The sequence below is a fragment of the Coregonus lavaretus genome (genome assembly GCF_964263955.1).
Source record: "Coregonus lavaretus genome assembly, chromosome: 16".
Taxonomy (NCBI): domain Eukaryota; kingdom Metazoa; phylum Chordata; class Actinopteri; order Salmoniformes; family Salmonidae; genus Coregonus; species Coregonus lavaretus.
Window position 1 is genome coordinate 11,937,728 of NC_140003.1, and position 25,005 is coordinate 11,962,732.

The following is a 25,005-nucleotide window of genomic DNA, read 5'->3' on the forward strand; positions in this document are numbered from 1 at the left end:
AAAAGAAGCCTTGCCAACTTGTATGAGAAAGATATCTCTGGAGTACAGTAACAGAGATAATGGGAGTCTGCAGGCCCTGATACAGTCCGTCAACTGAATCAGAGACAGAAGCATCGCAGAAAGGAGGGGAGTCAAGGGATCATCTCCGCTCATTGTTATTGAGTCTCATTGAGTCATTCACAATCATTGATGCAGTAGTTATTCTTTCCTTTAAATAAAACAGGAGTGGATACTCCTACTAGGTGCTACAGAGACTAATGCTCAAGGACTTAATCTACACATCAGGCTGAGATGGGAAAGAAATAGAAAAAGAAAGAGAGAGAGAGAGAGAGTGATGCATACTATAGCTGATGATAGCATTCTGTGCTGTCAGACAAATAATGATGTTCATTAAACCAGCCGCAATAATCATCATCATTGACGTGATATGAATATCAATGAACTACCCTGGTGTGGTTCCCTTAAGTAAACATATATAAACTAGAGTTCTGTGTGTATACAGTGCGTAAATTAACTAACTAAATGCATGCTACAGTCTCCATGGATGCATCCCAAATGGCACCCTATTCCCTAGTGCACTACTTTTGACCATATCACTATGGGCACTGGTCAAAAGTAGTGCACTAAATAAGGAATAGGGTTCCGTTTGGGAAGCAACCACAGTGGAGGACGGTTGTCCCTGAGGTATTGTATAAACAGGCCTCGTCTGTTCCAAACAATATGTAATAAGTGAGCTGCAAACAAAGTCACCCCCTATCACTGAGCTCCACTCTGACTGTGGGCAGAGGGCCAAGGGCCAGGGGCTAGACAAACACAGTGGACTCACTGGACAATACACTACAGTGTTTCTCTTTCAGCCAGTCCAGCGTGGCTTTTACTGTCATGTATTCTATCTGGTACACTGCTGTATTACACTGGCTGTGTCCCAAATGGCACCCTATTCCCTATGTAGTGCATGGCCCATAGGGCTCTGGTCAAAAGTAGTGCACTACAGTACAAAGGAAATAGGGTGCATGGAAATCCATGACCTCCCCCTCCCAAGATAGCAATTGTTGAGAGTTCTATTGTAAGGAATGTCGTGGTTGATGGTGCAAAGACTGCTTCCCCGGTGGCAGAGTGCGGGACATCACTCGGGAGCTCACAGTCATTCTAGACCAAAACCCGGAGCTGCACACGGTGGTTGTGCATGCTGGTACAAATGACATCAAGCTGCGGCAATGGGCTGAGTTGAGACGGGACTTCGAATACCTGAGAGACACAATATTGGCTAGGGGCAAGAGGATTGTTTTTCCTGGCTCTATCCCAACACACGGTCGTGGAATTGATCGCTTCTCCTGGCTACGTGCACTGGACTCTTGGATGAAATCAGGACTATGCACTGAAAAAACGTTGGATTTTATTGACAATTTCGATATGTTTTGGGAGCGACCGCAATTCCTGAAAAGGGACGGCCTGTCCCCGAACAGGAGAGCAACTTAGATGCTGAGTGCTAACATTGAAAAGATACAAAAAAAGTGATCGGTTATCAGTCCTTGCCCGAAATAGGTAACCCTTATTTGAGTCCTGTATTAATCCATGTCCTCGATCGAGGCATAGACCAAATGGCACAGTTCTAAGCAATTTTGTATCTATATCGTTTCAAGCCAACCCAATGGCTATTTCATAGAGAGGGTTACCTACTGATCACAGCATGTTTGTGTTAGAGACTCCGTCTGATCTGAAATCCCGCAGCTGTGTCCTTGGACTGATTCATGTAAATGCCAGAAGTCTGATTTTGAAGATGGATGATATTGTAATTCTTTCTCCTCAAACTAATCATTTTATCATTACTGAGACTTGGTTAAAAAAGTCTGTGCCAGACTCTGATGTGTCTCTGAATGGATATTATGTTTATAGATCTGACAGACCTGGAAGAGGTGGGGGTGTCGCCATATTCATAAAGAACAATTTGAATGTTGCTGTGTGTATTACCACATCTGTCCTTCCAAGCAATTTGAATGTCTAGCTTTAAATGTGGGCCTTGGTAATAATGTCCAACTGTCACGACTTCCTCTGAGGCTGCCTCCTATCCTTGTTCGGGCAGGCTTTGGCGTTCGTCGTCACCGGCCTTCTAGCCACTGCCGCTCCTCATCTCATCATTACATTTGTTTTGTCTTGTTGATTACACACACCTGGTTCATATCCCCTCATCAGTACCTGTATAAGTGTTCCCTCTGCCCCCTTGTCTTTGTTTGTGAATGTTTATTGTGAGGATAGTGAAGCTTGGTGGAGCTCCTTGTATTTTGTATTCACCAGGTTATTTTCCCGTGAGCCATGTTGGTTCCTGTGCGCCTGTTTTGCGCACTGGACTGTTTTGACGCTTTACTGCGTACTCTGTATTCCGGAATAAATCCTGTTATTCTGTGATTTACCCTCCTGCGCCTGACTCAAATAAAATCACCCATCACACCAACTAACATTAGTGGGAGTTTATCGCCCACCCTCGACCTCTTTATGTGCTCTTAGCAAATTGTCTGACCGGCTGTCTAACTACGCTAAATCTGAATTATTAATAGTGGGTGATCTTAATCTGGATCGGCTGATGCCAGAATCTGATAGGCTGAAAGATATTTGTACAAAGCTAAATCTAACTTGGCTTATAACTAAACCAACTCGCCTCAACTTTAAACACCCTTTAAACCTACTCTCTTAGATATTATTCTAACAAATGCCCCTCCTAAGTTTACAGCCAATGGGATATTTGATAATGAGTTCAGTGACCATTGTCCAATTGCTTGCATAAGAGATGTTAAATTAGCTAAATCTCGCTCGCACATTATTACAGAGAAATTCTAGGAATTGTTAAGACCAATTTTTTTGGGTCTGAGCTGGGGCTGAGTGACTGGTGGGTTGCGTCAACTATCACTGACTCAGATCCTTCATTGTTTTATTTCCCTGTTTAGCTCTGTTGCAGATAAAGATGCGCCGTACAAAAGGACAAAAGGCAAATCTAATCCTTGGTTCACGCATTAATTGACTGAGAAATTACAGGAAATAAATGTAGCTTGGGCTAAGGCTAGACTGACTGATTCTACGTCTGATTGGCAGTCCTTCAGACATTTGAGAAATAGATGTCTATCTCTGGTTAGAAAAGCAAAATCAACATATTTAGTGAATTGTGTATAGGAGAACGGTGGTAATCCAGCTAACTTCTGGAAAGTGGTCAAATCTTTTAAACAAAACTCCAACCCCCTCGTTGCCCCAGCAGGCTTTGACAGCCTCTGGTCCCATACTAGACAAAATAAAAATTTGTGGTGCTTTTAATAATAATTTTGCTTAAGTTGGCCACCTGTTTGAAAGGATAGTCTCTTAAATCGCATCTCATTCCACTAGAGGGAGTCCTTTCGTCACCTCAGAATGATGCTCTAACAGACTCACATACTTTATTCTCATTTCAACCGTTTGACGTCTACGATGTTTTAAGTGCCTTGCTAAAGATCAATGTAAAAGAAATCCACAGGGGCTGATTCAGTTGACCTCTTCTTACGACAGCTCTCTGTCCCACTCATTGTTGAACCTTTAACATGTATTTTTAACTTGACAATTGCTACTGGTGTTATTCCTAAGATTTGGAAAGCGGCACATGTCCTCTCCCTACATAAAGGCGGAGATCCTTCTGACTTAGATAATTATCGCCAAATTATCTTACCTAGCCAAGGTACTAGAATCCCTGATCAACTCCCAGCTAAGAACTATTTTAACTGTTCACGCTCTTCTAAATATGCACCAGTCTGGTTTTAGATCTGCACATGGCACTGTTTCTGCTACTATGCTTGTTTTAGATGATGTGTTAAAATGCCTAGATCATAAAAAACATTGTGCTGCCCTATTTATAGACCTTTCAAAGGCATTCAACACCATTGGCCATTCCCTTCTCATTCAAAAACGGTCTGAAATGGGCCTGGACAAGGAGTCTTGCAAATGTTTTCAGCGTTATCTGACAGACAGGTCACAATGTGTGCCTTCTGATGGTGTCAAAACTAGTTTCCTTTAAATTACGAAAGGTGTACCGCAGGGGTTGCTATTGGGACCTGTTCTCCTTAATATTTATATAAATAATATTGCTCAATGTATTAAATCCTGTAATATTCATCTGTATGCAGACTATACGGTTATGTATTCCATTAGAATAAGACTGTTGACCAAGCTATGTTAGAGCTGCAATCTGAACTTGTACTTAATCTGGGCAAAACATTTTGTTAAGTTACAGCCTTATTCTAAAATGGATTAAATTGTTTTTTCCCCTCATCAACCTACACACAATACCCGATAAAGAAAAAACAAAAACTGTTTAGACAAGTTAATGTCACGCCCTGGCTCTGGGGACTCTTATATGTTGAGCCAGGGTGTGTAGGTTTCATTGTTTAGTTTTCTAGGTTTGTGTTCTAGTTCGTGTATATCTATTTTGGCCAGGGTGGTTCCCAATCAGAGGCAGCGGTAGCTTGTTGTCTCTGATTGGGGACCATACTTAGGCAGCCTGTTTGGCACTGTTATTTTGTGGGATCTTGTTCCGTTTGGTTTGTTGTATAACCTAGGACTTCACGTATCGTTCATTTGTTGTTTTGTTGAGTTAAGTACGTTCAATAAAAGTATGTACGCCTATCACGCTGCGCCTTGGTCCGCTTCATCTAATAACGATCGTGACACATAAGTATTCAGACCCTTTACTCAGTACTTTGTTGAAGCACCTTTGGCAGCGATTACAGCCTCGAGTCTTCTTGGGTATGATGTTAAAAGCTTGGCACACTTGTATTTGGGGAGTTTCTCCCATTCTTCTCTGCAGATCCTCTCAAGCTCTGTCAGGTTGGATGGGGAGTGTCACTGCACAACTATTTTCAGGTCTCTCCAGAGATGTTCGATTGGGTTCAAGTCCGGGCTCTGGCTGGGCCACTCAAGGACATTCAGAGACTTGTCCCGAAGCCACTCCTGCTTTGTCTTAGCTGTGTGCTTAGGGTCATTGTAATAACACATATGGAATCATGTAGTAAACAAAAAAGTGTTAAACAAATCAAAATATATTTTATATTTGAGATTCTTCAAATATTCACCCTTTGCCTTGATGACAGCTTTGCATACTTTTGGCATTCTCTCAACCAGCTTCACCTGGAATGCTTTTCCAACAGTCTTGAAGGAGTTCCCACATATGCGGAGCACTTGTTGGCTGCTTTTCCTTCACTCTGCCGTCCGACTCATCCCAAACCATCTCAATTGGGTTGAGGTCGGGGGATTGTGGAGGCCAGGTCATCTGATGCAGCACTCCATCACTCTCCTTCTTGGTAAAATAGCCCTTACATAGCCTGAAGGTGTGTTGAGTCATTGTCCTGTTGAAAAACAAATGATAGTCCCACTAAGCCCAAACCACATGGGATGGTGTATTGCTGCATAATGCTGTGGTAGCCATGCTGGTTAAGTGTGCCTTGAATTCTAAATAAAATCACAGACAGTGTCACCAGCAAAGCACCCCCATACCATAACACATCCTCCTCCATGCTTTACGGTGGGAACTACACATGCGGAGATCATCCGTTCACCCACACCGCATCTCACAAAGACACGGCTGTTGGAACCAAAAATCTACAATTTGGACTCATCAGACCAAAGGACAAATTTCCACCGGTCTAATGTCCATTGCAAGTGATTCTTGGCCCAAGCAGGTCTCTTCTTATTATTGGTGTCCTTTAGTAGTGGTTTCTTTGCATCAATTTGACCATGAAGGCCTGATTCACACAGTCCCCTCTGAACAGTTGATGTTGAGATGTGTCTGTGACTTAAACTCTGTGAAGCATTTAGGCTGCAAATTCTGAGGCTGGTAACTCTAATGAACTTATCCTCTGCAGCAGAGGTAACTCTGGATCTTCCATTCCTGTGGCGGTCCTCATGAGAGCCAGTTTCGTCATAGCGCTTGATGGTTTTTCCGTATTGACTGACCTTCATGTCTTAAAGTAATGATGGTCTGCCGTTTCTCTTTACTTATTTGAGCTGTTCTAGCCATAATATGGGCTTGGTCTTTTACCAAATATGGCTATCTTCTGTATACCTTGTCACAACACAACTGATTGGCTCAAACGCATTAAGAAGGAAATAAATTCCACAAATTAACTTTTAACAAGGCACACCTTTTAATTGAAATGCATTCCAGATGACTACCTGGTTGAGAGAATGCCAAGAGTGTGCAAAGCTGTCATCAAGGGTGGCTCCTTTGAAGAATCTCAAATATAAAATATATTTTGTTTAACACTTTGTTGGTTACTACATGATTCCATATGTGTTATTTCATAGTTTTGATGTCTTCCCTATTATTCTACAATGTAGAAAATAGTAAAAAATAAAATAAAAACCCTTGAATGAGTAGGTGTGTCCAAACTTTTGACTGGTACTGTATATACATAAAAATGATGCCGATTCATGATTTCAACTGGCTGAGAAAAGATATCCGTCTCGTCCTGAGACGTTTATTCTCAATAGAACAGTGGAGATCGAATTTCAATATTGAAACAATGTTGCAAATGTCGAGAGACAGCAACGTTTGTCCAAACCCCCATTGTTGCAAACCAAATATTAGGCTAGAAGCAAGGGGTAATAATGTCTAGAGGCTTTTTTCAGTGGAGATCAAGTTAATGAATTGGCTGCCTGAGCTGATGGGACACTGGATGCACAGGGATTTCTCAGATGGAACAGAAAACAAGATGCCCATTTTTGCATCATAGGCTTCCCCGTGCTAAACAGGTTTTTTACACTGAACAAAAAAATAACCGCAACATGTAAAGTGTTGGTCCCATGTTTCATGAGCTGAAATAAAAGATCCCAGAAACTTTCCATACGCACAAAAAGCCTATTTCTCTCAAATTTGGTGCACAAATTTGTTTCCATCCCTGTTAGTGAGCATTTCTCCTTTGCCACGATAATCCATCCACCTGACAGATGTGGCATATCAAGAACCTGATTAAACAGCATTATCATTACCAGTGGCATGCATTCCTGGATGCCAATAGAAGAAAGGCATTCCCCCCAAAATTTACCAATATTTGTATTTATTTTCAAAATAATTGAACTTTCATCTCTCTATGTTTCATCATTTTCCTTCAATTCGCAAGAGGTTGAATGTATCTCACCGGAGAAAGCATCCGAGCCAGCGAAACAGCGCCCCTCTGTTTCTCTACGTGTAGGCCATCTATCTGATGCTGTCTGGTCCAAACAAGTATGACATTGCCAATCAATGCCCATCGCATTGAAGGCAAGAGAAGCCAGCGAGCATCTGGCCTCCAAATTTGCCAATCAGCGTTGAGCTAAACTGAGCGAGCTCAACTGTGAATGGTCCTGGCACACCAAAAAAAAAGTGTCAAGGGAAGCCAGCTTGGATTTGGCGTCACTCCTATCAAATCCCACTGAGAGGATACGTCATTGACAGAAAAACTTGAAATGTTGCATCTCATTGTGTTGTTGTCCTCCGGTGGCTAGCTAGCCAGCTAGCTAAAATTGGCCCTTTCCTAAATTAGCCATGGATGGAGATAGGGATTTGGACTTGTGGTTTTACTTAATTCTCCATACTGGCCAATTATTATAACGGCAATTCTGATCCAAACATTCATTCATACATTGTTGTGCCCCTGGCCTGAGAGGATGGAAGTTCAATATGTAGCTAGATGTAGAAGGCTAATGTTAACTAGTTAGCGTTGCACATGAATGGAAGTTAGGCTAGTGAGCAAGCATTTTAGCTAGGTAGCCTAGGACAACAAAAAATAAAAGTGTGTACTGTATGACAGAGTGACAGACCATTTCGTCAACATGAAAGAGAGGAGGATGGCGTTTCTCTACAAGTAGGGTGAGTCAACATGTTTTTCTACTTGCACAACGCACACGCACACACAATCAGAACCATGGACAGCTACATCATATTTAGCTTACATTGATTGGACTCAATTGTTTTTGGTATCATTTAGTTGTCACTGTATTAGACTAAGCAGAGGTGATTTGATGATGTTGAAATGTTGAAGTTGAAATGGTGCTGGAATAGTGGAGGCAGCTCCTGTTTTCTTTGTGACTTGCGGTAACTCTGTGGTTCTAAATCAATAGTTGTTTAGTGATTCGAAAATGTCTGAAACATTCACTTGCTATAGGTCATGTAACTGTCTGTTACTGTACATGCAATATGCTTTGTGGACTTCACTGGACAGAGGTTGATATCCAGTTTTGTGATAAAACAAAGGTGTGGTTGAATTTATTCTACCACTGTGTCTTCTAATTGTCTCGGCCTTTCAGTCGCAGGGCATATTAATTAACAGGTTATAGAGCAAACAACGTAATTATCACAACACATAGGTTGTAATATGGGGGGGGGGGGGGGGTTGGCTTTCCCAGTGATTTTACACAGGTGCACCTTGTGCTGGGGACAATAGAAGGCCACTCTAAAATGTGCAGTTTTGTCACACAACACAATGCCACAGATGTCTGAAGTTTTGAGGGAGCATGCAATTGGCATGCTGACTGCAGGAATGTCCACCAGAGCTGTTGCCAGGGAATTTAATGTTCATTTCTCTACCATAAGCAACCTCCAATGTCGTTTTAGAGAATTTGGCAGTACGTCCAACCAGCCTCACAACCGCAGACCACACGAGTATGGCGTTGTGTGGGCGAGCGGTTTGCTGACGCCCCATTGTGACGGTGTTGTTATGGTATGGGCAGGCATAAGCTACAGACAATGAACACAATTGCATTTTATCCATGGCAATTTCAATGCACAGAGATACCGTGAGATCATGAGCCCCATTGTCGTGCTATTCATCCGCCACCATCACCTCATGTTTCAGCATGATGATGCACGGCCCCATGCCGCAAGGATCTTTACACAATTCCTGGAAGGTGAAAATGTCCCAGTTCTTCCATGGCCTGCATACTCACCAGACATGTCACCCATTGAGCATGTTTGGGATGCTCTGGATCGACGTGTATGAAAGAGTGTTCCAGTTCCCGACAATATCCATCAACTTCAGACAGCCATTGAAGAGGAGTGGGACAACATTCCACAGGCCACAATCAACTCTATGCGAAGGAGATGTGTCGCGCTTCATGAGGCAAATGGTCGTCACACCAGATGCTGACTGGTTTTCTGATCCATGCCCTACCTATTTTTTAAGGTATCTGTGACCAACAGATGCATATCTGTATTCCCAGTCATGTGAAATCCATATATTATGGCCTAAAGAATTTATTTCAATTGACTGATTTCATTATATGAAATGTAACTCAGTAAAACCTTTGAAATTGTTGCATGTTGCGTTTATATTTTTGTTTAGTATAGTATGGCTTAGAATGCGTCTAACTAATCACAATGCTTGTTTTGACCAACCACTTAAAGGGTATCAGGAAAGACTACCAAGCCCATACCTATGGAGGGGCTCTTCCAATCAGCTGCTTCAATGAATGGTGAGATCCATCCCATTCACTTCTTCTGTGTTTAACTTGCATCCCAAACGACACCCTATTCCCTAAGTAGGGGATAGGGTGCCATTTGGGATGTAGCACTACAGTAATGTTTGCCTCGGTGAGGGAGCAGTGGACTCGTTATCAGAGTGAGAAAGAGGTAGGGAGAGGAGGAGATATGAGAGGAGGGGTGAGAGGAGAGGAGAGGTATTCACCCAAAGGGAGCCATACTGAGAGAGGAGGAAGGTGTGAGAGACGATGAGTGACTTGACAGAGAAAGCTGATTCGCTCACTCACACATACCCTATTGAACACACACACACACACACACACACACACACACACAGGCACACACACACACACACACACACACACATACAACCACTAATGTGTTCTATTACACAGCATTGCTTTTTTAGGCCATTGAATCCATGGTAAAATATTCCAAGATTATGCCTAGTAATTATTCATGAAGTTTGTGAGGTGATGCTTGAGTCAACAGTGCTCCAGTGTCCCTGGTGGATTGGTTCTGCATGGTTTGGCTTGGCTGATCAGAGGTCAGATCTTGATTTGGCTCACAGACTTGGCTCAGTGCTGCTGTTGGAATTATTAGTGCAATATATAGGGAATAGGGTGGAATTTGGGACACCCCCAGTCTTTAGCTCTCTCTCTCTCTCTCTCCATTCTACAAAATGGCTAATGCAAGGAATACTAACTGTACTTCTGGGCACTTTTACAGGCGAAAAATATTAGAGGAAAAGTACACAGACAACTGTTGACAAATCTCCTCTTTCTTCGCGCTGCTCGTTTGAAATATGGATTCCTTTTACAAACCAGGAGTCGGCACAGAGCCAAATGAACAATGAGATGTAAAGATTTTGCTGCAGTAAAATGCAGTATCAGGGCAATGAACTGTGTTTTCTAAAATGGGTTAAACTAAAAACAACTAAAATACATGTTCTACAGAAGAGATTGACACCATGGCCTACTAACCTCTTACTATTACTAAACTAGTGTGTCAGAAATCATTTATATAGGCTGAATCCCACGACCCTGACAAGAGAAGGAAGAGATGACTGAAGATACAGCCTTCCATTTACACTGTGGGTGCGTCCTATTCCTTATGGTTCACTACTTTTGACCAGAGCTGTGTAGCCGCTGGTGCAGGTGGACCGTGTGTGTGCGTACGTGCGTATGTGCATATGTGTGTGTGCCTGCACATGCCGACAATTACCTGTTGGACGTCCTGTTGGAACACACAGAGCTGTAGCCTCTGGTGGAGGCGGACTTTGCGGTGCTGCCAGATGCTCTCCAGGCGTCTCTGGTGGTGCAGGACCTCATGGACCACGTCCAGGATACAGTGGACTGCCTTGGAGTAGTTGGCTGTGGCCGTCAGAGACTCTGAGTTCCCTGGGCTCAGTGGTCTCTGGAGGACATCCAGCAGGGCCTTGCCATCCTGACTGACCTGGTGACAGAGAGAGGGACATGACATTAGGAGAGTTACATAACTGTAGGGTTAAAAAAAATCCCAGGTTTTCCTGAAATCTTGGTTGGAGGATTCCTGGATTTCTTGCATATTCCATCCTGATTCCAGGAATCTTCCAACTGGGATTTATGGAAAACCTGGGAATTTTGGGAAAGTTACCGACATTCTGCAACTCTATATCTGCATTAAATAACAAAGATTTGACTGAAAAGATTCATCTTGAAGTCGGTCAGAGGAAAATAAGGATTTTGAATGTCAGGTCCTTGCTAATCATCTCTCTTCTGATCAAATCCAGCCCTGGCCTGTTCTAGCTGTCCATGTACGATACTAAATCAAGCTGGTCAGAGCTGTAATTTCATTACCAGTGCAAATTACTAAATTATATGCAATTTGGGTGCATGGGGATGGGTATTGTTTTCTTAATCTGTGGCACAATATGGAACAGAACAACAAACCCTTTCTTTTTTTGGTTCAAACCAGAGACGTTAATAGCAACCTTTTCAGAGATGACACTAAAATTAAACAAACAAGTACAAAAGTCAGTGTGGTGCAGAGGCATCTAGTGAAATGCTACACAAACACAAACCTATCATCATACAGGATCTTCTGTGGGAAATCAGTCTGACTTGGATGGACAGTGGTCCACATATTACAGGCCATGTGTCACACAAGGTGCAATTCAGCTGGATTTAATGTGGTGGGTAAAGGTCATATTTGAAAATGGTCCTGAAAGAGTTACAGTATGTATGTGTTTGGTCAGATTTGATTGAAGGACTTACATTTAATTTAAGGGCAATATTTCAAAGTAATGTACAGTGTACATCCATGTTTAGATTGTTTATGATAATGTCTTTGAAAAACCAAAACCTGCCTTTCTTGAAAATATATAAAAGGGTCATTACCATTGTGGTCATTCTCCTAGAAAGCTATGTGGTGGGATCTTAAACTAACAAAGAATGCCACTATAAACCAGATCTTCAGTTAGTGTACGACTGCTATTCCATTCGTAACGTAACATATCATACTAAATGGAGGGACACCAAAAACATCCCTGTCATACAAATTGCCTTGAGGCACGGTTGCACTATAAAGCAGTGTTCAGTTAGTGCTGTAGCTGAGGAAGTGTTGTGAGGGTGTCTCACCTCGGTGTAGGCCTGGGTCACCTGTTCGTAGAGGGTTTGGTGGTGGTGGATGGCCAGCTCCAGGTCCTGCATCTCCGAGGGCAGCCCCCCTTCACTGCATATCTTGCACCAGGCCTCCACCCCAGCCAGGAACTGCATGGACACAGGCCAGGAGACATATTCACACAACAGAACAGAGACAAATAGACCAATCAACAGAGCCATGTGAGTCACTTCATAGACAGAGACAGGAAGAGAGAAGGTAGGGAGGGAGGTAGGTAGGTAGGTAGGTAGGTAGGTAGGTAGGTAGGTAGGTAGGTAGGTAGGTAGGTAGGTAGGTAGGTAGGTAGGTAGGTAGGTAGGTAGGTAGGTAGGTAGGTAGGTAGGTAGGTAGGTAGGTAGGTAGGTAGGTAGGTAGGTAGGTAGGTAGGTAGGGAGGCAGGCAGACAGGCAGGCAGACCCCCCCACTCAGCCTCATAGTAGCTGCTGCGTGTTACAGCCTGAATTTAAAACAGATTAAATGTAGATTTGTTTGACAATGGCCTATACACAATACCCCATAATGTCAAAGTGGAATTATGTTTTTCAAATTTTTTACAAATTAATAAAAAAAGAAAAGCTCAAATGTCTTGAGTCAATAAGTATTCAACCCCTTTGTTATGGCAAGCCTAAATAAGTTCAGGAGTAAACATTTGCTTAACAAGTCACATAATAAGTTGCATGGACTCACTCTGTGTGCAATAATAGTGTTTAACATGATTTTTTAATGACTACCTCATCTCTGTACCCCCCACATACAATTATATGTAAGGTCCCTCAGTTGAGCAGTGAATTTCAAACACAGATTCAACCTCAAAGACCAGGGAGGTTTTCCAATGCCTCGCAAAGAAGGGCACCTATTGGTAGATGGTAAAAAAAAAGCAGACAATGAATATCCCTTTGAGCATGGTGAAGTTATTAATTACACTTTGGATGGTGTATCAATACACCCAGTCACTACAAAGATACAGGTGTCCTTCCTAACTCAGTTACCGGAGAGGAAGGAAACCGCTCAGGGATTTCACCATGAGGCCAATGGTGACTTTAAAACAGTTACAGAGTTTAATGGCTGTGATAGGAGAAAACTGAGGACGGATCAACTACATCGTTACTCCACAATACTAGCCTAATTGACAGAGTGAAAAGAAGGAAGCCTGTACAGAATACAAATATTCCAAAACATGCATCCTGTTTGCAACAAGGCACTAAAGTAATACTGTAAAAAATGAGGCAAAGCAATTAACTTTTTGTTCTGAATACAAAGTGTTATGTTTGGGGAAAATCCAACACAACACATTACTGAGTACCACTCTCCATATTTCCAAGCATAGTGGTGACTGCATCATGTTATGGGTATGCTTGTAATCGTTAAGGACTGGGGAGGTTTTCTGGATAAAAAATAAATGGAATGGAGCTAAGCACAGGCAAAATCCTAGAGGAAAACATGGTTCAGTCTGCATTCCACCACACAGGGAGATGAATTCAGCTTTCAACAGGACAATAACCTGAAAAACAAGGCCACATTTTCACTGGAGATGCTTACCAAGAAGACAGTGAATGTTCCTGAGTGGCCAAGTTACATTGGACTTAAATCTGCTTGGATATCTATGGCAAGACTTCAAAATGGTTGTCTAGCAATGATCAACAACCAATTTGACAGCGCTTTAAGAATTTTGAAAATAATAATGGGCAAATATTGTACAATCCAGGTGTGCAAAACTCTTAGAGACTTACCCGGAAAGACTCACAGCTGTAATTGCTGCCAAAGGTGATTCTAACATGTATTGACTCAGATATTTCTGTATTTCATTTTCAATACATTTGAAAAAATTTATAAAAACATGTTTCACTTTGTCATTATGGGGTATTGTGTGTAGATGGGTAAGGATTTTTAAAATGTAATAAATGATTTATTCAGGCTGTAACACAACAAAATGTGCAATGTCAAGGGGTATGAATACTTTCTGAAGGCACTGTAACTAAGTGACAACAGTAGGGGGTTTCAGGCTACTGTCGATGTACCTGTTCCGACTTCTGGTGGAAGACGGCCGACATGGCCAGGATGGTGCTGCGTTCGTCCAGTGCGGCGGCGAAGCCCTTCCACTCCTGGTCCAGCTGGGCCGAGATCTGTTTGATCTGCTGCGAGGCGTAGTGTCCCGCCTCCGACAGCCGCGACGCCACTGACATGATCCGGTTGATGTTCACATAGGCATTCTGCACAGAGGCAGGGACACACATGGAGATGATATTATATATTATGGGAAAAGATTCTGGGTTTATTTAATTCAATTTAGGATATACAGTATTTGATTTAATTCAGGATACATTTGATTTAATTCAGGATATATTTCATTTATTAACATAGAAATGACTTAATCAAAGTAGACAAACTGTGTAGGGCTTGGTCTCTGTGGCGTGTCTAGCTACCTAGTGGTGTAGTATCACTTGATAGCCAAACACGCAATGCTACACCTGAACATGACACAGACATGACACGTGAGCCAGCCCGCCGTGAAGTGATGGTGTAGAGCTTAGCGACAACAAGCGTGACAGAATTCTGCAGCTTTCAGTGAATCTCTCTCTCTGGCAGGCCACCCCTGATGTCTTTGACACTCCACCACACACACACACACACACACACACACACACACACACACACACACACACACACACAGAAAGACATTCACATGCTCTTTACTGCCATCTGGCTCTGTAGTCCCCAAAACCCATCCCCACTATGGGAGTCTCATCATCTCTGGCTGCTTTAGGCCCATCCATTTATCAGCTTCACATGATGCACCCACCGTGGGCTTTATTTACCGCTAAACTGATTAGAACTGCTAATGAAGCCATCAAAATGAACAGCGCGTAGGTTTAAAGCAGGGCTTAAGGAACTACGCTCTGACATGGTCGCTGCACGCTGAGCACACTGAGCCAAGACTCACATTAAAACATAATAACAGTATGAGTCGGGAGTCTGTATGAGCAGAGAGAGCAGAGAGAGTGATAACGAGAGGGAGCGAGAGAGAAAGACAGAGAGTGAACAGAGAGAGTGGGGAGAGAGTGGGGAGCTGAGAGAGAGTGACGAAAGAGAGAGAAAGAGAAAAGGTTGAGAGAGAGAGACAAGGGGGGAGAGAATGGGGAGCTGAGAGAGAGTGGAGAAAGAGAGAGAGAGAGGTTCTTCAGTGAGAGCCAAAATGCCTCTTTGTGTGTGAGTGGTTTTCGGTCAGTGTGGTTCTGTTCTGTGCCTGTGTCTGTTTACCCCCTCTGATGACTGCCGTGTGCAGCCCAGCCCAGCCCAGCAGCAGGCTGATGGAGACACAGCAGGCTGGAGAGGACTGGAGAGGAGGGAGCACACACAGCCACACACATGCACACAGAGACACACACACACACACGCTGCTGTGAAGGGCCTCCTGTGTGTCTGTGTGTGTGTGTCTGCACATCGGTGCCAAACACGAAGAACTCAACATGCCTGCTCCCGAATACACACAAAGCTGGGGATCTGGGGAGAGATGATTCTCTCCAATGATGACTGGAGGAGATGGCCAAGAATCTCACCATACTACCCAGTGTTATTATGCCATTTAAATGTGCATGGTTGTGCATGCCATGTGAGACTCTTGGTTTGGTATATAAATACCTTGATTTTCTCATCCAAATAGTATCAGACATGTCACCATTCTGTCAGAACAAAACTGCAGTAGAGGTCATTGCCTACTGTAATGTGTGTCCCAAATGGCACCCTATTCCCTATTTAGGCCCATATCAAATTAATCAAATCAACATTTTATTCGTCACCTGCTTCATAAACAACAGGTGTGGACTAACAGTGAAATGCTTACTTACGGGCCCTTCCCAACAATGCAGAGAAAAAAAATGAGAAATTATATAAAAGTAAAACACGTAATAATAAAAGTAATAATAAATATACAATGAGTAACGATAACTATATACACCGGGTACCAGTACCGAGACGATGTGCAGGGGTACGAGGTAATTGAGGTAGATAAAGTGCCTTGCAAAAGTGTTCATCCCCCTTGGCGTTTTTCCTATTTTGTGGCATTACTACCTGTAATTTAAATTGATTTTTATTTGGATTTCATGTAATGGACTTACACAAAATAGTCCAAATTGGTGAAGTGAAATGAAAATAACTTGTTTCCAAAAAATCTAAAAAACAAATAACGGAAAAGTGGTGCGTGCATATGTATTCACCCCCTTTGCATTAATCAGAGAGGCAACAAAGAGACCAAAGATAACCCTGAAGGAGCTGCAAAGCTCCACAGCGGAGATTGGAGTATCTGTCCATAGGACCACTTTAAGCCTACACTCCACAGAGCTGGGCTTTACGGAAGAGTGGCCAGAAAAAAGCCATTGCTTGAAGAAATAAATAAGTAAACACGTTTGGTGTTTGCCAAAAGCCATGTGGGAGACTCCCCAAACATATGGAAGAAGGTACTCTGGTCAGATGAGACTAAAACTGAGCTTTTTGGCCATCAAGGAAAACGCTATGTCTGGCGCAAACCCAATACTTCTCATCACCCAGAGAACACCATCCCCACAGTGAAGCATGGTGGTGGCAGCATCATGCTGTGGGGATGTTTTTCATCGGGACTGGGAAACTGGTCAGAATTGAAGGAATGATGGATGGCGCTAAATACAGGGAAATTCTTGAGGGAAACCTGTTTCAGTCTTCCAGAGATTTGAGACTGGGACGGAGGTTCACCTTCCAGCAGGACAATGACCCTAAGCATACTGCTAAAGCAACACTTGAGTGTTTTAAGGGGAAACATTTAAATGTCTTGGAATGGCCTAGTCAAAGCCCAGACCTCAATCCAATTGAGAATCTGTGGTATGACTTGAAGATTGCTGTACACCAGCGGAACCCATCCAACTTGAAGGAGCTGGAGCAGTTTTGCCTTGAAGAATTCAAAGTGGTAGGCATGTTGTGTAAATCAAATGATACAAACCCCCAAAAAATCTATTTTAATTCCAGGTTGTAAGGCAACAAAATAGTAAAAATGCCAAGGGGGGTGAATACTTTCGCAAGCCACTATATGTACATATAACTAGGAATAAAGTGACAGATCAAAAGTAGTGCACTATATACGGAATATGGTGCCATTTGGGACTTATCCTAACAGTTATTCCTGGTGAGTCTAACCAGAGGAAATAAAATCAACATTGAGGAAGTAGCCTGCTGTTACAGTAGAGCGATAATAATCAGAATATGTGTGTTTATATTTAAAACTCAATTCTGCTCTCCATTGCCAGTGGCCTGTATTATATTAATGATAGCTGTCAAATGGGGGAGTAGTTTTTTTTTACAACCCTATTAGAAATACTAATCCAGTAATTGAAAGGCCTTTTGACCCCATCCTTGAACATGTCTTTCAATGATTCAACTCTTACTCATACAAAGTGAAATCACTGAGGCATGACTCAAGGACCATTGACATCATCCATATTATTAGATCCCCTGTCCCCATACACCACAGAAAGACCTCACACAACATATAGTCCTTACATACCATATAGTCCCCACACACCACAGTCACACACCATAGACAGTCCTCACATACCACATAGTACCCACAAACCACATCGTCCCCAAGCACCATATAGTCCTCACACACCACTGACAGTCCTCACATTCCACTGACAGTCCTCACATACCACTGACAGCCCTCACACACCACTGACAGTCCTCACATTTCACTGACAGTCCTCGCATACCACTGACAGTCCTCACATACCATAGAATTCATGGCAAAGTGATTGTGCTGCGTCTGGAGGTCCATGGCGTGCTGGTAGCTGACTCCGATCTCTGTGTGGCTCTGCAGGAACACTTCCTTATTGTGGCTGATCCAGTCAAACATCTATGGTGGGAACACAGGACAAATACATAAGATTGGTTTCGTTACTGGTTGGGTTACTAGTCCTGTGTGGCCCAGTTGGTAGAGCATGGAGATTGCAACACCAGCATTGTGGTTTTGATTCCCGCTGGAGCCACCCATACAAAAATGAAAGCACGCATATAAATAGCACATATTTGGCATATTACAATATATACAGTACCAGTCAAAAGTTTGGACACACCTACTCATTATTTTTACTATTTTCTACATTGTAGAATAATAGTGAAGACATCAAAACTATGAAATAACACATATGGAATCATGTAGTAACCAAAAAACTGTTAAACAAATCAAAAAGTGTTTTATATTTGAGATTCTTCAAATAGCCACCCTTTGCCTTGATGACAGCTTTGCACACTCTTGGCATTCTCTCAATCAGCTTTACCTGGAATGCTTTTCCAACAGTCTTGAAGGAGTTCCCACATATACTTAGCACTTGTTGGCTGCTTTTCCTTCACTCTGCCGTCCGACTCACCCCAAACCATCTCAATTGGGTTGAGGCCGGGGGATTGTGGAAGCCAGGTCATCTGATGCAGTGCTCCATCAGCCTGGAGGTGTGTTGGGTCATTGTCCCGTTGAAAAACAAATGATAGTCCCACTAGTCCAAACCAGATAGGATGGCGTATCGCTGCAGAATGCTGTTGTAGTCATGCTGTTTAAGTGTGCCTTGAATTCTAAATAAATCACAGACAGTGTCACCAGCAAAGCACCCCCACACCATAACACCTCCTCCTCCATGCTTTACGGTGGGATCTACACATGCGGAGATCATCCGTTCACCCACACCGCGTCTCACATAGACATGGCGGTTGAAACCAAAAATCTCCAATTTGGACTCCAGACCAAAGGACATATTTCCACCGGTCTAATGTCCATTGCTCGTGTTTCTTGGCCCAAGCAGGTCTCTTCTTCTTATTGGTGTCCTTTAGTAGTGTTTTTTTTTGTTGCAGCAATTCGACCATGAAGGCCTAATTCACACAGTCCCCTCTGAACAGTTGAACAGTCTGTGACTTGAACTCTGTGAAGCATTTATTTGGGCTGCAATTTCTGAGGCTGGTAACTCTAATGAACTTATCATCTGCAACAGAGGCAATTCTGGGTCTTCCATTCCTGTGGTGGTCCTCATGAGAGCCAGTTTCATAATAGCGCTTGATGGTTTTTGCAACTGCACTTGAAGAAACTTTCAAAGTTCTTGAAATCTTCCATATTGACTGACCTTCATGGCTGTCATTTCTCTTTGCTTATTTGAGCTGTTCTTGCCATAATATGGACTTGGTCTTTTACCAAATAGGGCTATCGTCTGTATACCTTGTCACAACACAACTGATTGGCTCAAATGCATTAAGAACGAAATAAATTCCACAAATTAACTTTTAAGAAGGTACACCTGTTAATTGAAATGCATTCCAGGTGACTACCTCATGAAGCTGGTAGAGAGAATGCCAAGAGTGTGCAAAGCTGTCATCAAGGCAAAGGGTGGCTATTTGAAGAATCTCAAATATAAAATATATTTTGATTTGTTTAACAATTGTGCATATGTGTTATTTCATAGTTTTGATGTCTTCACTATTATTCTACAATGTAAATAACGGTCAAAATAAATAAAAACCCTTCAATGAGTGTGTCCAAACTTTTGACTGGTAGTGTATATATTAGACATTCCATTGATAGTTTAGTTGTCGTAACACAGCACAGCAGATACATTTTTTTTTTTTTGTGGAAAGGATAAAGAGGAAAGATCTAGAAAATAGCAGAGGGCTGTACTTGAACCCATGCTTCAGCAGTATATGTGCTCCAGAGGCAGCGGTTTGGACAACTAGACCCCACTAGGCCACGGCAGATAAACATTCTATGCATTACATGATACTGTAGTCCTCTCCTTGGCATTAATAACACACTATTGATCAGATTTAATCAAATGCAGTCATTGGGAGGCTTTCCATCTCTCTTTAAAATCCTGGACAGCATGCTCTATTATCTAATGAAATATACAATTATGGTGGCGTGACAAGCGTGGTTATTGGGTGACACAGGAACAACTCTCTAGGCCAGCAGCTTTACATCGCCGCTCTAAAGAGCCTGCGACATTAGAACAAATCCATTTAATCAGGTTTGATCAAGCTGTTAATTAAACATTGACGCTGGTGTGACCTCTCGCCGCTACCTTCCGATGGAATTCCTTATAAAGGGAATTAGTTATCCGATGTGTTTTTACCGATCTAACAGATTACAGTGCTGGTGTTTCAATTTGCTCTGAATTAGAAGCTGTTTGATAAATAATGCTATATTCATTATTATCGTATTAAACTACGATCAAATTGCAGTTAAATGTATTATATTTATTCAATAAGCAATATTTTTTGCAAATAGAATGGGAAAAGCTGAAAATGCCTAGGAAATAGTGCTCCTCCATATCTTTTGGTTTGATGCATATTTCTTTCCCTCAAAGTAGGGTTTGAGGAAATTGACCATATGATTGACAACGTACTTGTAAATTCTCCTACTTGTCATGCTTATTAAATCACATCTTGACAGCTTAATCTAATAACTTACAAATCAAATGAAGAGAAGCTGGCTAAAGAATTAATTAGCTCAATGACTGTTTTCTTTTTTTGGGGGGGGGGGACAAATTCTGACTCAGTGCAGTAAGTTGATAATGCTGATAAATGACTCCCTATCATGTTCCCTTGGAGATGATGAACAGCGGAGAGCTAGTCTGGAAGAGAGAGAGAGATTATGAGCATTTATCAATTAGTCTACACATCATTATCCTAAATGACTAACGACTTCTTCCACATCATAAAGCTAAAATGTACTCTGTAAAAATGCCACATTCCTTGAAAGAAACCTATTGATTGTATGAGAGAGATATAATTTTCTCTAGAGTATACCTATAACTCTCCACACTAAAATCCATGAGCCTTTTTGTGAAATAAATGAATGTTTTGGATTATAATTTTTTCGTCATATGGGGGCTGATCATCACCAGTGCATGATGGGAGAGGAAGACGACGACGTGGAGCCGAGGCGAGCAGTAATTGTTCATTTTGTACTTGCATTCAAAATGGCAACCTATTGCCTATATAGAGTACTACAAAAGTAGAGCACAAAAAAAGAATTGGGTGCCATTCAGGACGTAGCCACAGAGATCACGAGGTCATTACAGAGGTCATTACGGAGGTCATTATGGAGGAGGAGGAAAAATAAACACCTGGGTCCATCCTCCCCTCCATCCCTCCCTCCTCCCTTCCCTCAGTGAAAGGAGGCCTTCTGTCTGTTATTGTTACCTTTGATCCTAATCCACACAGACATGAACTGTCTTTACAGGGGTTACACACTGACAATTTCATTCCACCAGCATTGTAAAAAAAAAAATAATAATTTGCAGACGCTCTTATCCAGAGCGACTTACAGTTTTGGTGAGTGCATACATTTTCATACTGGCCCCCCGTGGGAAACGAACCCACAACCCTGGCGTTGCAAGCGCCATGCTCTACCAACTGAGCTACAGGGGATTAAAAATGTATTATGTGTTGTGTAAAACAAGGTGTTTTGTCTTTAGAATCGCTGTTACAAATACTAACGTACAGGTGTGCAACCACGAATGCTACTATGATTGTCCAAGTGCTTGGTCAGACCAGAATCAAAATAATCCTATGGAATCCGAGCTTACAAAATGACCAGTACCTGAACTGCTGAATCTATCATGATTCTGATTAGACTGCGTTGTATAACACATCACCATCCAATTGGAGAGGACACAGGGAAGGACACACACAGTACGTGTGCCATGCCTTGATTGGCATTGTCCCCAGGGAAATGAATCATTATCTGGGCCTGTCCTAATCAGAGGCCCCATGGGGCTCCACGATCATTAGGGAAGGGACTGACTGCACTTATCCAAATTAAGGCCTCTTCATGATTGTAGGGTTTATTGTGGGGAGTGTGGGCTTGAGGGATTGGAGGGAATATTGCATGGTTATATGGGAATAATAATGTTTTTCTTCCTCTCTGTAAACACTAACTGAGTGGCAGTTCTACTTTAGTTTATTTGGCTGGTTGCCTTGAGAAGAAGGAAATGACTTGGCAAAGTAAAATATTGTTTTGAATCATATGATATCATCTTCGTCATCTAAATACCATCACCTTTTCTTACAGACCCACCTGTGTCTCTGACCTTGCCAGAGTTGTATAGGTCCTAACATGAGGTAATGTGCTCACCTTACATTCATGTTGTTGTTGTTCTGTTACTCCTGATGAGTTTTGGGGTATTTGGGGTATATGATGTTTTCCTTTAAAAGCCTGGAAGCTTTTCAGAGACCAAAGATAATTACATGTAATTATTACATGTACCTTTGGGTACATCTGGAATATAAATTTAAAAAATCTCATAACTTGGAAAAGTGGTCAAAATATATGTTTATTCCCCCAAATACCATCTCAGGGAAAGATGTTCTGTTTTCTCAATATCTTGTAAAAGCATATTATATCCCATTTAATGTGTTTCAAATAAATACAAACAAAATGGCTGTGTTTTTATGTATTTAGGCCCTCCATATAAACAGAGAAAGGCTACGTCTCAAATGGCACCCTATTCCCTACATAGTGCACTACTTTGATATCAAAAGTATTACACTATATAGGGGATCGGGTGCCATTTGGGGCACAGCCTAGGCCTCACATCACATCAAGCCCAAAGTTTGTTATTGGTTCCCGTACTGAGGACATTCACGATGCGCCTCTAGGATAAATATTTGAAGACAAGACTCAGGGATATTTATATGCCAAAACCTCTCAATCAGTTTGCAACCTTTTTATTATAAATTCCTTGTCAATATTTGTCTGTCTTACTATACACAAGGCACATGTGTGGCAATAAGACTGGTCTTACTAAACGCCCTGCAAGGTCAAATCACCCAAGTGTCTTTAATGTGATGTGGGTTTATTCTTGTTATTCTGTTAGCAGAGGTAATCATCTGTATCATATTGTCTGATGTATGTTTCGTTTACTGTTTTTAAATCATTCCAAATGTCCATTTATGAACAATAAATATATTCTATTCAATTCTATACAGAGATCAACTCAGCTTAACTGTTGTTGTTGTGATTGTGTTTCTGGCCCCTCTGGGCTTGGTTACTCACCTTCTCTGCATCCTGCTCAAAGAGGCGAAGCTGGAAACACTGGTCCAGTTTGAGCTTGCGGACGTGCCATATCTGGTGCAGGTGCTGTCTGGTCGAGTGCAACTTGTCCAGCAGGCTGGCGATCTTGGGCACCACGCTCTGGAAGTCAGCGCTGCCCGAGATGCAGTTCCTCCCAGAAAACCCATCACTAGAACGGATACACTGAAGCAGCCTCTGGCCCTCGCGGTCTAGCTCCTCCACGGGAGCCTTCATCACCTTCTTCTTAAGCTGTGTGTGCTCGTCGATGAGGCACCGGGAGCCCTCCACGTCCACCGGGAACTCCTTCTTGGCCAGAAGCTCCTGGAGGTCCTCCAGGCGGGAGAGGAGGTGAACGGCGCTCCCCATGAACTCCTCCAGGGCCACGCGCAGATCCATCCACTCCTCGTGGTTGTACTCCAGAGAGCCCTCAAAGTCGTCTGTCAGCTGGGACGGGTCCACCAACTTAGTCAGCCCCTCCACTGACACCATGCTAGTCTGTCAACAGCACACAATCAAGAGGCTCGTTACGTTACCCCAGTCAAAACGGATACAAGCTTCATTGGATGTGTCCAAAATCGCACTCTATTCCTAATATAGCACACAGGGCCTGGGCTCTATGTAGGGAATAGGGTGACATTTGGAGCACAGGCATTCTGTTTCTTATTAGCACTACAGTTCACTGTGGAGGGAAGGAATGAGAGAGGGGAGGACCGAGGGGTGTAAGCATAACTTCACATTACCTAGCATACTACTAATGGCTGACCTCTGTACAGCACTACGGGCAGAGAAGATGGGAACATCGCGGGGAGGTAATAATCATTCTACACATTCTTTTATAATTAATAATAATTGGTCATTTAGCAGACGCTCTTATCCAGAGCGACTTACAGGAGCAATTAGGGTTAAGTGCCTTGCTCAAGGGCACATCGACAGATTTTTCACCTAGTCGGCTCGGGGATTAGAACCAGCGACCTTTCGGTTACTGGCACAACGCTCTTAACCACTAAGCTACCTGCCGCCCCATTTTCTCACCAGTCCCTCTGAAAACACGGCTCTGTGCTTCCTGTCCGCTTTAGAGACATATTAAAATTAACGACTATTGTGGAGTATCGCTGATAGTCCTGTGATTGATTACACTTTTAAATAATGTGCTATTCAACTCTGGCTGAAATACGACATCAAAATGCCTCGTTTATCACAATAATCAAAACAGGCATGCTGACTGAAGAAATATAAAATAGTCCAGGGCAGTGGGCAGACATTCCAACCAAAACAAGGTTATGTTTGCGCCCATGCTGAGCGATGCTGAGAGAGCGGCTTACCTCAAATGTGAACTTGGCACTACCAAAGTTGGTCTTCTGCTTCTGCCAGAAGTTGTCGGGTTTGATGATGAGCGCCACGCAGATCTCGGCAGGGAAGGCTTCCTGCAGGGTCTTCAGTAGAGGCTTGATCAGGTCCCACTTGGAGCCGCGCATATCAATGATCACTGTGAACCCCCGCTTGCACACGTCCTCACTGGGAGATGGAGGAGATGAAAGAATCATGCAAGAGAGAGAGGAGAGAGGGATAGTGAGAGAGAAACAGAGCGAGGAGGGAGGAGAAAGAGAGGGGGGGGTGAGTGAAAAAGAGAGGAAAGAGAGAGAGAGCGAGAGAGAGAGAGAGAGAGAGAGAGAGAGAGAGAGAGAGAGAGAGAGAGAGAACCAACCGTTAGTATCCAGCAATCCCTGTACATCACGTCCACTTCCATGGAGCTTGGGTCGAGCTGGGGCGGGTGACGTCACGCCATCCAACATCACCATCCAACACTCCCTAATTAATG

General features: G+C 42.7%; 1 protein-coding gene across 4 annotated transcripts in view; it reads right to left on the reverse strand.

Annotated features, from left to right (window-relative positions):
• The window catches only part of LOC311143301 (kalirin-like), a gene marked incomplete at its 5' end in the record, with an annotated part of 253,356 nt that overhangs the window by 126,355 nt on the left and 101,996 nt on the right, over positions 1–25,005 (reverse strand). For all 4 annotated transcript variants that reach the window (XM_084179130.1, XM_084179131.1, XM_084179129.1 and 1 more), the window contains 6 exons: positions 10,694–10,924; positions 12,088–12,219; positions 14,128–14,319; positions 17,865–17,987; positions 23,169–23,681; positions 24,509–24,701. In XM_084179130.1, coding sequence (XP_084035256.1) covers positions 10,694–10,924; positions 12,088–12,219; positions 14,128–14,319; positions 17,865–17,987; positions 23,169–23,681; positions 24,509–24,701 — 1,384 coding nt within the window. The remainder of the gene's footprint in view (positions 1–10,693; positions 10,925–12,087; positions 12,220–14,127; positions 14,320–17,864; positions 17,988–23,168; positions 23,682–24,508; positions 24,702–25,005) is intronic.